The 16,570-nt window shown below is 42.3% G+C and overlaps 1 protein-coding gene across 7 annotated transcripts in view; it reads right to left on the reverse strand.

The window, feature by feature from the left end:
- The window catches only part of FOXP1 (forkhead box P1), a 407,883-nt gene that overhangs the window by 25,738 nt on the left and 365,575 nt on the right, over positions 1 to 16,570 (reverse strand). For all 7 annotated transcript variants that reach the window (XM_034657215.1, XM_034657217.1, XM_034657218.1 and 4 more), the window contains 2 exons: positions 14,936 to 15,023; positions 1,828 to 1,911 (listed from right to left, as the gene is read on the reverse strand). In XM_034657215.1, coding sequence (XP_034513106.1) covers positions 1,828 to 1,911; positions 14,936 to 15,023 — 172 coding nt within the window. The remainder of the gene's footprint in view (positions 1 to 1,827; positions 1,912 to 14,935; positions 15,024 to 16,570) is intronic.

The following is a 16,570-nucleotide window of genomic DNA, read 5'->3' on the forward strand; positions in this document are numbered from 1 at the left end:
CACTGGATGCTTCACACTGGTCCTCACGGAGAATCCCAACGGTCCTTTCTCGGCCTGTGCAGGCTTACCTATACTGCGCTCCCTCACAGCACCTGGCCGCATCACTCACTGAGCGCCCCCTGGTTTCACAACTCCTTCCCCACTTTCATCCCTCCTCCTCCCAAAGAGCCCCATCATACAACAGGCGTCCGACCTAGAGTCTGGAGTCCAAACATTATTCTGTCACTGCTTTTAATCCATGGAGGAAGGAAGAGGTAATCTCATTCTCTCCCTTATTACCAGGTTTAAAGACTCCAACCCTTCATCCTGGGGGAAAAAAAATCCCTAACAAAAGCCAATATGATGAGAGTTCAGAAGGCAAACGATTCCCCTAGCAACTGGCTGTGGCCACTGGGGAACTCCAAGAAGTTGTTCCGGGTCTTACCCAACTTGCTTTAACTGGGCTCCGATTACTCCCAAGGACCCTCCTTAAAAGGCGGGGCTGAAGAAGGCAGCACGAATAGCACAGCTGACTACTGAATTCACAATACCAAATGGCCTAGGTTTTTGTTTCCCTTTCTTTTTGGTAGCCTACGCATTCAGTCCTATAGCCACTTACTGCAAAACACATGGAAACTAAGGGCTCTTTCCTAGTAAAAATGGATGCGCAAAGTGTTTAATGATTTTATGTCCTATATCTCAGTAATGTGTTCTGTTTCAGACATTAATTTTGTCTGCCAACTGCGTCTTGGCAGGCTACCATATTTGCTGGGTTAATAGTCTGACTCCGTTTTATTTCTATCACCATAAATCATACATATATGGGTGTATGTTTGCTTTATTTATAGAAAAAAATCAGTCAAAACAGATAAACCAATACTTTGCCATTACGCTGCATCATTGCGTATTGATTAAAATTGCTGGTACTAACTATAGATTGTCAACGCTCAATTAATTTTCACACAGTGACTCCAAGCAAAATCAAATAAAGGCAGTGTACCTTTAAATTTTACAAATCTTAAAAATCAAGAAGCACAGCACTCTCTCCATTTTGAATAATCAGTGGAAGCTACTAAGAGATTTTTAGAAATGTAAGTATATGAAAAATACAACTGTTAAAGCGATCAATTTATAGCAAGGAATGAGGCCCAAGACAGGATTTGGGGTTTAGAAACCATCCTTCTGCTTCGATACTAACTGTCTGTGTGTGGATGGCACTCTTCAAGGTTAAGGAAAGGGGAACAAGGCAAGAAGTAGGAGATTCCTCAGAGTTAAATGTAATTTCAGCATATTGGGTTTGATCTCCTAACTGCCAAAGAGTAGTACTCACTTTCAACTCTCTAATAACCATTGCATGCCCTCCATCATTTTAGCCTCCAATTATTCCAAGAGTGTGTTTTCTGTTTCTTTCCTCTGTTACAGTTATACTGGACTAACTCTCACTCCCTTTCTCATACCCGCTGTCTCTCAGCTAACCGAGGCTGAAATGCCTTTTTCTTCTAACTCCAGGGTCTGGCTGTCCTCCTTCTGCGTTCACCCCATTTGGAAAGATTTCCACCCCCTCCCAGTGACGGATCATAATATACTGTCATACCCTGCTATAGGACCAATCCTCTGTCCCAAAGAGCTACTCGGGCCCCATGGCCAACGATCTGAATCAGCCTCTGTCTTCTTAAATGCCTTGCAACCGCCCTCTTCCTGAAAGGTACCCAGGAACAGCCAACCGCACTTAAGTCCTTCGATACTAACAGCTGCCACAGTACACTGTCCTGCCTCCCATGCTTGGGGTGGGAAACAGAGAAGAGATACTGTGGGGTTTCTCCCCCCGATGTAGAGCTCGGTACTTACGGGCTGAGGGGTGGCTTTGGGTTCCGTAGACTTCACGTGCAGATGGGTCATCATGGCTTGCAGGCGCTCTTTGTCTTTTGCAAGCTAGTGGGAAGGAAATGCTCTGTTATTTCTTTGAATACAGATGCATTACTATTTTAACATCCAAAATGATACATATTCCAAATTAAACTATAGCACCATTGCACATGACAAAATCTTTCTCATTGCTTAATCGTTTTGAAATCTACACAACCATTGCCAAACTCCCAAGTAACTGGAGGTGTCAGTGTGAGATTTCTCAACACAAGATGCATTAGCTTTTAACTGGGAAGTTCTAGACCTGCTGGCACCGAGGAGTCCCATAGAACACAGACAGCTAAAAGACAAAAATGTGAGTCATGCCTATTAACCAATCTTATTCACGAGCAAGCCAAAGGAAAACGAGTGAGGTGGCTAAAACTCATAAATTGCATCTTTTGTGGTTGTGGAAAAGCTCTTAAGACACACGGATACATTTATGCAGAATTAACTTCATCTTTCTTAACAGGTAGGCAGAGATTAGCACAATGCTGCTGAGCAATAGTGGCAGGGCAGGCACGGGGACAAGGGATGACAAGTTCTCATCTCCAGAGGAATGCAGAATAAGCCCGACCACTCACTTATTCAATATGGGAGTACCTGTACGTGTTAGTCTCACCTTAACAAACATTCAAGTCTTCTAGTTGTACAAAAAATTATCTTCTGAAGAAACACAAGTTTCTAATCCGATGTACATCCTTGCACTCAAAATATACTAGCTGCTTCTTTCTTTATGCTTGCCTTGAACTGTTTTAACATGATGATGTTTTTGACAATTCAAGGCAGCTGGGCACAGGGGATGCAAAATAACTGATTCTAGGTAGTTTCGCCATAAGTGTCTTTGCCACATAACTAATCGGCCGTAAGACAATTTTACCATAGAAGATCGAATCATGACAAATGAAAGAGGGACGCTCCTGAAAAAGGGCAAAATGAAACATAGAAAATGAATAACAAAATGAAACGGCCTCTCCATAAAAAACATCTGAATACATTCAAAGTGTCCAGTGCAGACTGATGGCAAGACAGCACACGTAATGGGTTTTATTTTGTGAATTGTACCAGAGCACTTCTCTTATCTTCCAATTATTCATAGTATCGTACGCTTTCTGGTTGCTCTCATTCATTCCCATTCAGCTCTGCATTTTTTTCTTTTATCGATACAATTCCGTCCTTCAGGAGGAGAGGTATCCGTTTCCAAATACTAGAATACATGTTTCTAACTGAGCTCTGTATGGCTTTGTCAAAGCCTTCTACTTGGTCACTTGCTCTTGGCGTACGGTCTCATGCCTACTGAGAGACGTTCCAAAATTCTGTGGGACGTATGGGTTGGAAATTCTGGGCCACGGTATATGCCATTACAGGGCTAAGATTTATATAATACAAAAATGGAAGTACGTTGTCAATGGAGAAATGAAAGCAAACTGTCAAACCAAATTGTCAACCAGTTATTATTATTATTTTTTAATCTCTTAGGGCAAAATTGCCTTAGGACAGTTAGTTCTGTGGTGCAAATGACTGCAGCAGACAGGCCTACAGCAAAGATGTTTACCGTGAAAATACCAGACATGATAATTACCTCTGTAAAGTAAGTGGGAAGTATATCTTTAAAAGATAAAGGTATAGTTAAGAGAAGAGCTGTGGAATTTGGGGGAAATGTAGAAGAGATTAATGAATGAGTGAACAGAGAGGGAGAGAGAGACACAAAGAGAAAAGGAAGGTGGTAGAGAGAGTCTAAGATCAGCACTTTTACACACCATTTGTCCAAAATAATGCCTTTTGAACTAGGGAGGGACTCATTTCTTCTATGTCACATAATGAACCTTAAACCTTTGAAATATCAAGTTTTGGGGGCACTTGGCTGGCTCAGTTGGTAAAGCTTGTGACTCTTGATCTCAGGGTTGTGAGTTTGAGCCCCACGTTGGGTTTAGAGATTGCTTAAAAATAAAATCTTTTTTTTTTAAAGCGTTTTATTTATTTATTTGAAAGAGAAAGGGAGAGCAAGCGAGCAGGGGGAGGGGCCGAGGGGGAGGGAGAGGGAGAGAGAATCTCAAGAAGACTCCAGCATGGGGCCTGATGCCAGGGCTCAATCTCACGACCCCGAGATCATGACCTGAGCCGAAACCAGAAGTCAGAGGCTCAACCGACTGAGCCACCCAGGTGCCCCCAAAAAATAAATTCTTAAAAAAAAAAAAAAAGAAAAGAAATACCAGTTTTTCATAAGCTGAATTATTAAAAAAAAAAAAGTCAAAGAAGACATTTTAAAATAAAGGTGTTTTCTAAGGGGAGGGGGTGTTTCAGCATTTGGGGAAAGGCAGAGGAAAGGGAAAGGTACAAAAGCAAGAGAGAAAAAGCTTTCAGCTTATCCTGGCTGGATGACTCAGTCTCAAGCCATATCACATTTGATTTTTTTCCTTTTTATTCCCTTGTGGTGCAGGGAGGAATAAATTAAGAAGAAGAAAAAAAGCCTTACAGTGTTAGCATTTATCTTTCAACAAACAGGAAATGAAAACGATACCATATTAGGAGCCACTTTACGTTATTCGTCTTCTGTGCTTTAGTAAGTTATTGAACGGCCGAACTAAAAGATGCTCTGAACACATGATGCCAAAGGAATTTAGTTTTCCAAAGTGGCTCAGTTAGAACAATTAAAATGTTCGCAATGGCATTCTTCTACAGTTATTTGTATTTCTGTAGTTATTTGGTTTTTTTTTTACTGTGTTTTAAGTTTTTAGATGTTAGAGCCAAAATATTCTTAGAATTCTAAAAAATGTTTTGTCTTAAAAGTTATCATGAGGCACAAGGAATGAAGGCATATCTATTAGTCTTTTTTAAAAAACGAGTAGTCGGCCGTACTGAACATTACAAATTAAAAGGTGAGGGGTGATATTTACTTAAGAGTCTGATGAATATTAACTGTGACTTAATTTGGGGGTAAACATTGTTGATGTAGCAATTAACCAAGACCAAGGAGAAGGAAATCCAAATTCCCAGCATCAAAAGGAATCATCACCTCTATGTTCCATCCAGATGGCTACCATGCTGACATTTTACTGGTCAAATGTAATAACACTATGTCACAAACACATACCTAGTGTTTGTACACACAGCCACATCCATAAACCCTGGAGGTTACTGCCATGGGAGACAATTTCTCACTTCTCCATGAGAATATTAATGTAGAATTGATTGTCCATTTTGAGAATTACCCAGGTTCCTTATTTTGCCTCACACTCAATTCTACCATCCTAGGTCGGCTTTATTATAAAAGATGGGCAAGGTTACAGAAAAAAGGCAAAAATCCAAGTTTCTGTTTTTGTTTGATCAGTGCTAACTAGCATGTAATATATTCTTGGATGGGTTCTGGATTTTTACCATCAGTCACAACTCTAACTCTAAAACAAACCCTTTTAACAATTACAGAAAAAAAAAAACACTTGCCAAATTCACTTTTTGTTGTTTTAGGCAAAAAGGCTAATATTTCACACCTATTGAAACCACATCCTCTCTCTACTGGGGCTGTCTTACTTTTTTAATACTCACTGTCCCTTCGAAAAGCTTTCCGATTCTTTGTTACTTTTTATGCCATCATTCCATGCATCCCTACCCATTTTCATGGCATCCTTTCATTATTATGACAATACAAACATTTAATATTAGCAAGTATATATATTCCAGCATTCCCTCATAAACTGAATCCCATGCAAAGCAAAGGAGGATGAGAAATGTACTCCAAAGGTCAACTAAAAATTTGGTTGGCATATTAAAACAATTTTTTATGCTGTGCTATCAGAAATCCCGCTCTAAAAGCTTTCCTGGTGGATACGGGAGGGGTATATCTGGTATAAAAGGAATGCCAACGGGCCCCACATGGTGGGGGCCCTCTCGTACAATGTTTATTAGCAGGCTGTTCCCCAATTTTGGAGAGAGACAGCAGAGCAAAAAAGAATGAAGGTCGTGGGCACTGCAGTCAGACTATACTGGATTCAAATTCTGGCTCTGGGACTCTGAGCACATTATGTAACCTTTTTAAGTATTTAGTTTCTTCTTCTAAATATGGAATAATAATCTCTGAACTTTTGAAGAGTTGTTCTGAGGATTAGATAAGTTCTTGCACATAACAAGCTTAGCGTAGAGCCTAGTGCTTCATGGATGCTCAGAAATGTCTTTCTTTACGGGGAAGTTCCATCAGCCTCAACTTCCCCCTCGTCTGTTTAGATTTGAACTGGTTGAGTATATGCTTGGACCCTGGGTCCCTGTAACAGGAGTTCTGTGGAGTTTGCAGGAGGCCTAGCTGGGGAGAGAATTTTGATATGGAACAGAAATCATAGGAGAAACAAAGCCCATTGCTTATGGATTGATTTCCTTGGTTCTCACGGTCTTGTTCCCTCATCCTAGGCAAATGCTTTTTCTCCCCTTGGCTGAGATAGGTCATCCCCTCTTCTATTAGCCATGGCCTCAAATGAGGTTTCAGCCAGTCCGGGCTGTGAAACGCTGGAACATGTGTATTACTCGGGACACACTGATAACCGCCTAAGGCAAGGAGCTCCGTTCAAGGTCTTCAAAGATAAAAACTGAGGAGATTAAACCCATTCTTTGAGCAGAGAAAAGGGAACATGGTTTTAGGTTCATTTAACATAATCACTTTATATGTTGTCTGGAGGACTAATCATTTTAAGCCCAATTTGGCGGTACTCGCTTGTGAGAAACAATCTGAAATAAATGAAGGATTCTGGATGCCTAAAAATGTTTGAATTACCAAGGACAGATGAGAAGAAAGGACCGAGTGACTCATTTGATTTCACGGAGGCAAAGACTGTACGTCAAATCCTCTCGCCCTACTCTTGTATTTTACAGTTGGGGAAACTGAGGCTCCAAGGGTGAACTCACCCAAGATCATGGAGCTGGGAAGGGGCAGAAGACTAGAATTCCAGTTGCCTAGTTAGACTTTCCCACTCTGGTGTGACTCTGAGAGGTACCTGGGATGCTGACTGAAAGCACAAATGTTTGCCACTCTTCCCACCCCGTCCGGTGAACCCCCACCACAGAGCCCCCAAGGCACGGTGAGATACGGAGTTCCAGCAGGCACTCCACGGGGGAGCAGGCAAGTCGGGATTATTCCCAGACAATGACGATCCCCAATTTAACAGACTTGGGGTCCCACCTAAACTTGCCAAGCCCAACATGCCAAGCGAGGGGACGTGGGAGTAAAAGTTTTAATAAGGACTCCACGTGTCTGGGTTTAATGCGCTCCTTTTGGGAGACAGGACTCTCTTCCATGGACTGAGTCCTAACAGTGGCTGTCCTGTCTTACATATGATGATGATGCAAACAGAACTGACTGAGGCAGAGCGTATCCCGTTTCGTGGGTCTCTAAAGTACGTATGATCAAAGGAAGAAAAACAAGAAAAAAAAAAACCCACCAAACAAAACAGCTATTTGGAAGGAGGGGAAATGAAATTCCTCTACCTGAGAATTACCAAAGAGTTCTGTCTGACCCACTCTATCAAACTCTGGTCATTCACATGCCTTCAAAGCTCAGCGCCAGTGAAAACTCCTAAATGATTTCTTTAACACAACTGCAGCTCTCAGGTGGTAGGGAACCTATGGCTCATTTCACCCCAATGGAAGAATTTCCCTACTTTTATTGTATTCTGTCACCATCTTAACATTCCTTACGTGTTATTATTAAAGACTCTCTTGACATTTAAAGCAGACGCACACTAATACTCAGTCATAGTCTAGGAATTCTAATGCTCCCAGAGTTAAGCAGGATTTTAAATTACGAAAAGTAAGTGTCTTGGTTTTCAAAGAGGGACGTGGAAGTGAGAAACCCAGAGACCCCCTCTTCTTTTTCTTGGCTCCAGTCACAAAGCCGTGACACGATGCAGTGATGATGCCATCAGGACTTCTTCCCCACAGGCTCTGAGCTTACGCCAGGGAGAGCCAGGAGACTCACTCCGTGAGGCCACTACTCTGAAGGACTGTCCTGAGGGCTGCCTTCACTGGTGTTAGGCCCAAAGTGGGACACGTTACAGATAACGTATCTGCAGAAGTCCAGGAAGCTGGTGTGATTACAAACAGCACCGCTAACGGTACAGCCATCACACGTGAAGTCCCTGCGGTAACTGATCTGTGTTAGGCTTAATGTCTCCCTCTGCTATTGAAACGTGCGCACTTTCTCCCTGCTGACGTCTTCTTGGAGCTTACGGTTCCCGCTGTAGATGATTTAGAAAATTTCCAAGGGATTCCTGTGTCACCAAGTTCCAGCCTTGCCCGGCTGCCATGGATTGCTGAGGACGGAGCTCCATGAGGCAGGGAAAGGCATGGCCTCCCAAGCCAGGTTTTAAAACCAGTGATCTGCAATGGCTGTGTGTCCTACACGGAACCTCAGTGAGCCAGGATGACCCTTCGAGACAAGAGCGAGGCAGCAGTGCCATGAAAGGAGGCTGGGCTAGAATCTTGGGCATTGCCCAGTATCTGCCATCGGCTTTGAACAAGTGAATGAGACCTTCTAAACTTCAGTTTCTTCATCTGGAAGAGGAGAGGTACCGAGAATTATTTCTTTCACTCTAAGAGCCAATGACTGTTAAGGTCATCAATGACTTAGGAACACCTTCTCAAAGGAGAAGAAAGGCACATGTCATTAGATGTCTGATGTATACTGATGTCCAAATGTTCTATTTTTCCGTCAAAAAAAAAATGGACTCTTAGGATTGAGGAATTCAGGAAGTACCTACTCACAGGGGGGTTGTGAGGATTCAATGAAATGAGGGGTAGGAAGCACCTAGCATACTGCCTTGGCATATAGTAGGAACTCAGTAAACACCCTTTCCAATGGTTTCCCAGCTCCTTTATAAATTACGAGCAGAACAGGAGGCATTAAACAGCTCTCCTCCAAAGCCAATGGATTCACAGTGATCATCTTGGTGAACAGCTCATTCCATTTTGCCAGGTATTTTCCCAGTTTTGAAACTGGAAACCCCAAGTCCCAGGAAAGCCAGCTGTGAAGGTTGGTCATCCTACTTCTTGAGGAACAGAGAGATGAACTGAAGAAAGAACATACACTCTTCCACTATCCTCCCTCACACTACGATCAAGGCAAATCCTCACATGGCTCTCTTGGCCTGGAAGGTACTTGCCCCCTGCCCCTTCCCGTGTCCGCCCCGCCATGCCTCCTATGCTTCCTCTTATAAACCGACCCTGGTGTGGAGTGAAGGCCATGCTAGTCTTCCCTCCTTGCAAGGCTGCACATGCAGGAAGGAAGGGGCTGTCTTGCTTCTCTGCATCCAGTGCTCAGAAGACCATAGGTGCTTGATAAATGGTGACTGAATGGAATTGAATTATTAAAGACAAAAGGTCCCACCCCTCCACTCTCACCCTCTGCCCAGGTCAGACAGAGCATCCCCATCTGTTTGATCAGCTCTTTTCCCCCTTGGCTGCTTTCAGTATTCACTTTAAAGGGTCTAGAGGCTGAGGGATGGCAGGAATCCTGTCCCGAGCCCTGGCCCCGGACACATGCTGAGCTGTGGACATGAGGAAACACTGGCTCTCCAAGGCTTCTTTTTCCTTTCATTCAAAACCCATCTTTATACACGAGAGGAGGACGTGCTGACAACCGAGCAAGGGCATGTGATCAGTGAAAACAACATACGTGGCCAGAAAAATTTACCTGTGCCATGAACGTCTCAGCTTTCAGAGAGAGGGAAGTCTGTCTGAAGACTTTTTCTTGTCTACTAAATCAGATGCTTTTCCCTTTTCCCAAGATAGAATTCCGATCTAGCCACTAAAATACCTTGTGTGCCATCTCTTTCACAGCTCAATGATTGAGACAGTTCACAAGCATATCCCGTCTAAGTGAACCCAGGCAAGTAGATTCATATGAATTTAAATCCTTTGGGCATCAGGGCTGGTGCTCAAGTATTAAGGAAGCTTCGGTGCTTCCTTACCATCCAGCCTTACCATCCAGCATATGGGGGGGCCATTCTTAATTTCAGCCTATTTCCGTATCCTGTGTCTGAGGCTCCTGTCGTGTGTGTGTGCGCGCGCGCATGCACAAACACACACGCGCACACACACATTTCATGACCTATGTAAGACCATGCATATTGATTGTGGGAACACCATTCCCCTCCAGTTCTAAGCTCTCCTCTTGTCTGCATAGCATCCAAAAGAATCTGTCAAAAGAAAGCTTCTGACAGATAAAATCTTAAAATACATTCCCTCATCCCAAAAAGCCATGTCCTTCACCCAAATGATTACTATGGCATCCATCTATCTCGATGTTAGGTGCGTATATGTACAGCGCAAGCAGCGCAGACAAATTCTCTACAATGTTGGGCTTCCAGGTAATAGATGGGGTTAATCACCATCAAGTCCATTGCTAAAATGTCAAAAATTACAACTGTCTTTGTCATAGTGAAATGTGGTTAGAAACATTCCAAAAGGCTGAGAATGCCCACTAAGATGTCTTCTTGACCCCTCTTCCCTTTGAGACCAATAATGGGGTACAACATGAGAACTGAATTAACCACTCTGTTAACAAGTTCCACATAACGAGTCCACTGCTAGGAAAACATGCATTATATATTGTGGTAACTTCCCACAAAAATAACATGAATGCATCTCACACACAATGCTGACGGGATAGGCTTAAGTCAGACTTTGTAGCCCATCATCTTGATTTCTTCCTGGTTGCCTTAACTTTCAACACTGAATTATGAAGGCTTTTCATGTGATTCAAGTACAGCGTTGCACAGAAAGCACCAAGAATGAAAACATCTCAAGCCAGAATCCCCTGAAGCTAACAATAGTTATTAAAATATTTTTTTTCACCTAATTCTTTAGGAGGGGTTCATTAGAGGTGAGAAACCAAAGAGCCTTCTGCTTTGGGTCAGAATTCTGGGGTGTAGATCTGGGGGTGTAGAAATGGGCAGCACTCAAGTGGCTTTCATTCCTCATGGTCACATCTGGTGCTGGCTGACGACACCCTGCAGAATTCTCCTATGGAACCCTTTCGCGATGACACTCTAGGGTAGACATAATGAACCTCCATTGATCTATGATGTAAGATCCAATTTGAGCTTATTGGCATTATTGTTCTGATGGGGGCACACGTGTGGCTTTGCTCCCAGATGTAGACACCAGAGGTCTAAGTACTACTGTGCAGAGAAAGGCCTGGCAAGTTGGGGTGGTAGGGGGAGGCCGCTCCTCCCAACAATACAGGGATCAGCCTTGGGGGATTGTCCTGGCTTTGACAGCTCTTTTCGGTAGTGCTACGCTGTGCAAATGTTTTTCAAGTTCAAGTTAATGAATAGGAATTCTGGAAAATACTTGGAGGTTCAGGTACTTCCGGGTCTGGGGAATGCCTTCTTTAAAGCAAGCAGAAGTAGCCGTGGGGTTGGTCATGCCCAGGGCATCCCCAATGGAGGGGGTGATTTGTCAGTGTGCTGTGGCGGGAATGGGGGGATGATGCCAAAGGGAAATAAGAGACAGGCTGTTCAAGCATAAGGACACCTCCTCAAAGTATTCTCGGCTGCTGCAGGGACCTGGCTTCCCCAACACCGCAGGTCCTAGGGGCACAGCGACTGTTCGTTAAGTCAATTAAATAGTACATTTGCAGACACGAGTACAAGAAATGGCAAATCTGACACCACAAACATGGAAACGCTGATGTGAGACGAAAAGGACACCCACAGTGAGGACGGCTGGTGGGTCTAAGTGTACCCTGTCCTAGACTGTCCCACACTGTGCCAGAATTGCCACCCAAAGACCTCTCACCTCTGGCTCAGGGCGAGGGTTCTTCCACAACTAAACACTGTTAACATTTTCTTGTATATTTCAATATTTCATCTGCTTGAATAATAACTAATGGATAAAATTGGCTTTGGCCCATCTCTAGGATTGAAACTCTCTTTTCAAAAGCTAATGATGTACTGTATGGTGACTAACATATCTAAATGAATAAATGAATGAATGAATGAATGAATGAATGAAAGAAACTCTTTTGAGCGTGTTTCTAGTGTTTTCAAGAACCCATCAGTATCAGCTAGCACTACCCAAGGCGGGGACAGTGCCACTGGAAAATTACTTATCTACAGTCTGTTTTTTCTTTTAAATGTAAGAACCAGGAAAGGCAACCTTAACCATTCTGCTCACTCTTGCAACCCTTTACTGGCTTCACAAGGTTCCTGCTATGTTACAGGCTCTGGGTGATGTGTGCTAAATGAATCGGCAAGGTAAATGGATGAATGAATGAATATCTATCAGCCCACTTTCCATGATCCCCACGATGCACAAGTACTTGTTACATGAAGCTGCTGTTGGGGAAATTTGACCATTATCGTGACTAGAATGGTTTTCTATACCGAGGTGAAGAAGGAAGAGCGAAGAAGGGGTTCGCAGACCTTCAGGTAGCCAGGAGCCTAAGGGAACAAACAAGTTGCTATTATATGATGTGATGCAAATGGGTTTTTATGAATCCTCTGGGGCAGGGGTTGTTTGGCAAACTTCTGTAAGAGCCAGCCAGATAGTAAATGTTCTCAGCTTGGCAAGCCATAAGGGACTCTGGTGCAACGACGTGACTTTTCTATTGTAGTGCCAAAGCAGCCATGGCCATAGATGACGTGTCAATGAATGGGCGTGGCCATGCTCCCATATAACCTCATATATGGACGCTGAACTTCACCTGCTTTATTCTTCTTTTGATCCCCCCCCCCCATTCAAAATATAAAAACCTTTCTTAGCTCTTGGGATTGGGCTCCTGATCTGCAGTTTGGCAACTCCGGCTCTTGACAAGCATTATGCGATCACTCTAACAATTCCTTCAGCCTTTGAAGAAACCAAACCCTTCAGAATGAGCCTGCCCCTTCCTCCATTAAAGCAAAGTCTCAAGCAAAAATATTGTGAGGAATACCACAGGTAACTACCCCATAGTAACTTCTGGCCCGATGATCTCTGATCCCTATCACAGGCTGAGAACGCTTCCTTCAGTTTGACTTAGGGCTGAAGGATGAAGGGAAATCTATAAGTAAGTAAAATCTACAAATAATCAAAGAATCTTCCTAACGGTCTGCAACGCTACCAGGCCACACCCACCAAAAAACAACATTAAAGCTGCCAGGGAAGAAGCACTTAACTTACTGATGGTCTAACTCCTTTCCTTCCCTTGCCAGCTCTTGGGGAGAGTAAGGAATAATGAATAAAGTCGATAATCACTTCCTCAGTAATGAACGATGGCCCCACACTTTCAAATCTGGAGTCCGGAACATCTACTTGGGCAAGCCAAGACACTCTGTGAAACACTTTATTCAAACCAAATGTTGAGAATTTAATTTTATCAACTAAATAAATGCAGGAACTTGTATCACCTTATAACCACCAATACATAAAGATTTTAGGTAGCAAGAGCCATAAAGTTTGTTCTGTTGAAACCAAATTTTCAAGGGCTTACTACACATCAATCAGAAGTGAACTTTGGGTGGGGGGGGTGAGATAAATACCGCTACTGTTTTCCTTCTGAAGAAATATGCTAAATTTAAAGATGTTTCCAAAGACTTACGTAAAAATTTGGGGATTTTATGATGTGCCCTTTGCCTGTATGAATATCTTACTGTTCTAATAAGTTCATCTCTGTAGTCTGAATGGAAAAATATTAACTAGCTAAAGAAAACTTTTGAGACAATCTTACTAAAAAAATGTAATTTGTCAAATAAGATGAAAACTAATTAAAAAAAATCCTTTCTATCCTGAAAAGTCACAACAAAAAGTTTAAGTGTGTTTTGGCTGATTTTTCTCTGCAACTATTTGAAGCTGTAAATGACTTAACTCAGTAAAATTCCAAATGTAATTATCTTCTGTACTTAGCCTAGGGCTCTCCATATATCTCGGCATTGCTGTCTTGCATACAAAATAGGCTTTTCGATGGCTGGTAACAATATAATGTACAACATTGTTTTAATTTCCCCTAGTCGGCTAACCTCTTGCCTACACTAAACCAGCCAGAGGAAGAAGCCACAGTGAGTCATCAAGCACTCAAAAGCATTTTGGAACTCGGTTGCATAAATGGGGTTTGCAGGGTCAGGCTTCTGCAATTGTACATTTTAATAATCTCCATTTCTGACCCAATTTTTACTTTTAGAAACTAATTTTCTATTAATTATACCAAGAATGGAATTATTGTTAAAATATGGTTGTTCACCAACAAGTGACATCAGGAGGTGGAACCCACATTAAAAATGCCCCCCCCCAATCCCTCACAGCTATGTTCCACAGGAAAATATGCGGAAGTTTATTTTCTATAGTCACAAAATACATTCAACATGGCCCAAGGGATTGCCAAATACAAGACTATACTTACATATTGATACATGTATACATATTATATATCTGAATACATGTTTGTGTGTGCGTGTGTGTGCATATTTAAAACGTGTGCACTGAACCCTCGGTTCTTCTCAGTGATGGAGGGAAAAGGGGACGAGTTAACATGAGGAATAAATCCACACACAGCTTCTATGTTGACTTTCCGACAGCATGCTCGTGTGTATGCGTGGGCACGTGTGCGCGTGTGTGTGTACTTGCTACACTCGCATGTGCTTTCCATCCCCATCCATTCTCTCTCAATCTCTCTCCCTGGCTTGTCTCCCTAACTGCAGGTTAGCGATATTGGCAACTCAGGGGACTTACATTAACAACAGAGTAAGTTTAAGTTTTCAACTTAGAACCTTTTCCATTTGCAGGAGAAGACACAAGGGAGGGGAAGTGAGAGAGAGAGAGAAAGAGATGGAAAGCTCACAGAGGTAGCGGGGAGTTCGAGGCAGACACAGAGTTGCACAGAACTTGGAAACGTCTGAGCAGCAGCGCCAAAGAAGGAGCTGAAGGTGAACTTTCCCGAAGAGTGAGAGGAAAGAAAAGAAAAGAAAAAGAACAACAACCAGTTTCGGACCTTCCATTCAATAATGAGTACACAGGAACTCATTTCAGAACACTACAGAAATTTGGGATTGGAGGAATACTGAGGTAATATTAAAAATAAATGTGGTTTTACCTGTAGCTCTAACTGCTGTACAACCTGCATTTGTACTCTACATTGAGCTGTACTTCTATCGTCCAGCGCATGCTCACTGTTGAGATGTCTGCAACAATACATAGAAAATCATTAAGTGAAATGGAGAAACAAAAAAGGAAAATATAAGTTACCAGGATGTTTAAGCATCAACTAGGCAGTGGGTCTAGTTCACAGTGGACAGTTGGCTGGTGCACGGCCTGCCCTTCTCCATCCCCACCACTGAATACTGGCATTGCGTGTAATTTAGTCCACTGTTAGCACCAAAATCAAAGTCTTCCAGGAAGGAGTTCTGCAGGGCCTTGAGGAACAACCATTTTACACATTAATAAAAGAAAATTTAAGCGATTAAGTCGAGGTGGCATTTAAAACCCCCTCGATGGGTAGATCTCTAAGAAAGGGACCGCCGGCTAGTTCGGAAGCCTAATTTGGTTGGGGCTGGATAGGAGCTTGGGTTCGCAAGAACACTGATTTTATGTAACAGAGGACACACCCTTATATTGAAATGCATTAGCATGAATGTCAGAAAGGCAAAGGGTGGAAGAGCAGCTTTAAACATACGAAATCTGAAACATGAACCTACACATGCAAATTGTGTACCAGCGAGAGGGGATAAAATGCAGACAATTATTTAAAAGGAAAACTCTGCCTGGGTTCTTCACTGTTAATGGTCTGGATATCCCGTTTATAGATGATTTAGGCCACATGCTGAGTATGACTGTCTTGTGGTCCTTTTACTATTTATTAGATTTTCCAACAGGGAAAAGGCTAACAAATTGAAATTTCAATCAGTTTTACCATACACAGGAGCTCTGGTAATCAGAGGGCTGAATCAAAGCCTAAAATCTTAAAAATAAAAATTCCTATATCCTTAACTCAGTTCTTTCCTATTACTGATTAAAAAAAAAAAAAAGACTTCATTATGTAAAGAGAGATTTGCCTCGGATTTCATGAAGAACATTTTCCTGACATTTAGGCCAAAACAAAACTTGGATTTAAGATAAAATTATCAAATACTCTAACAACGACATCAACAACGAGAGGGATAGCTGATTTTTAAGACGGTAGGGTGCCACCCTATTTCAGTTACTTTTTCCAAATATGGCTTAAATAAGAAATTGAGAACCCAGGTTTGCAACCTTTCAAAATACCTAAATAAACCACTGTTCACCTTCGGCACAGTTAAGTTACCTTTAACATAGTTAAAGGTAAAACTAAGCCTTCCTCCTTTGTTAATGCGTCCCCCTCCTGCTTCCCAACACTGCAAATGTGGTTATTTCATGTCCTGAAGCTACTTGGAATGACTTTTACCTTAAAAAACAAAATGAATACAAATTCTGCTGTTCTCCATACTTATTTATATCCCTCCCATCCCGCCCCATTAAGAAAAGAAAAAAAAAAAAAAAGAGCAAAGAGGAGACTTTAGGGTGAACAATGGTAATGAACCTTCCAAGATATTACCTCCAATCTTAGGCCAGAATAATGACTACGGTCTATTCTGTTTAAAGAGTAAATGAACAAACAATAGAAGACCACACAAGGAAGGCCAAGCTAAGCAGTTTCACATGCTGCTCACTCACCTGGGGTGAATAATATTTTACAATGTGCTTTTAAAAA

This window comes from Ailuropoda melanoleuca, chromosome 4, assembly GCF_002007445.2.
Source record: "Ailuropoda melanoleuca isolate Jingjing chromosome 4, ASM200744v2, whole genome shotgun sequence".
NCBI classification, from domain to species: domain Eukaryota; kingdom Metazoa; phylum Chordata; class Mammalia; order Carnivora; family Ursidae; genus Ailuropoda; species Ailuropoda melanoleuca.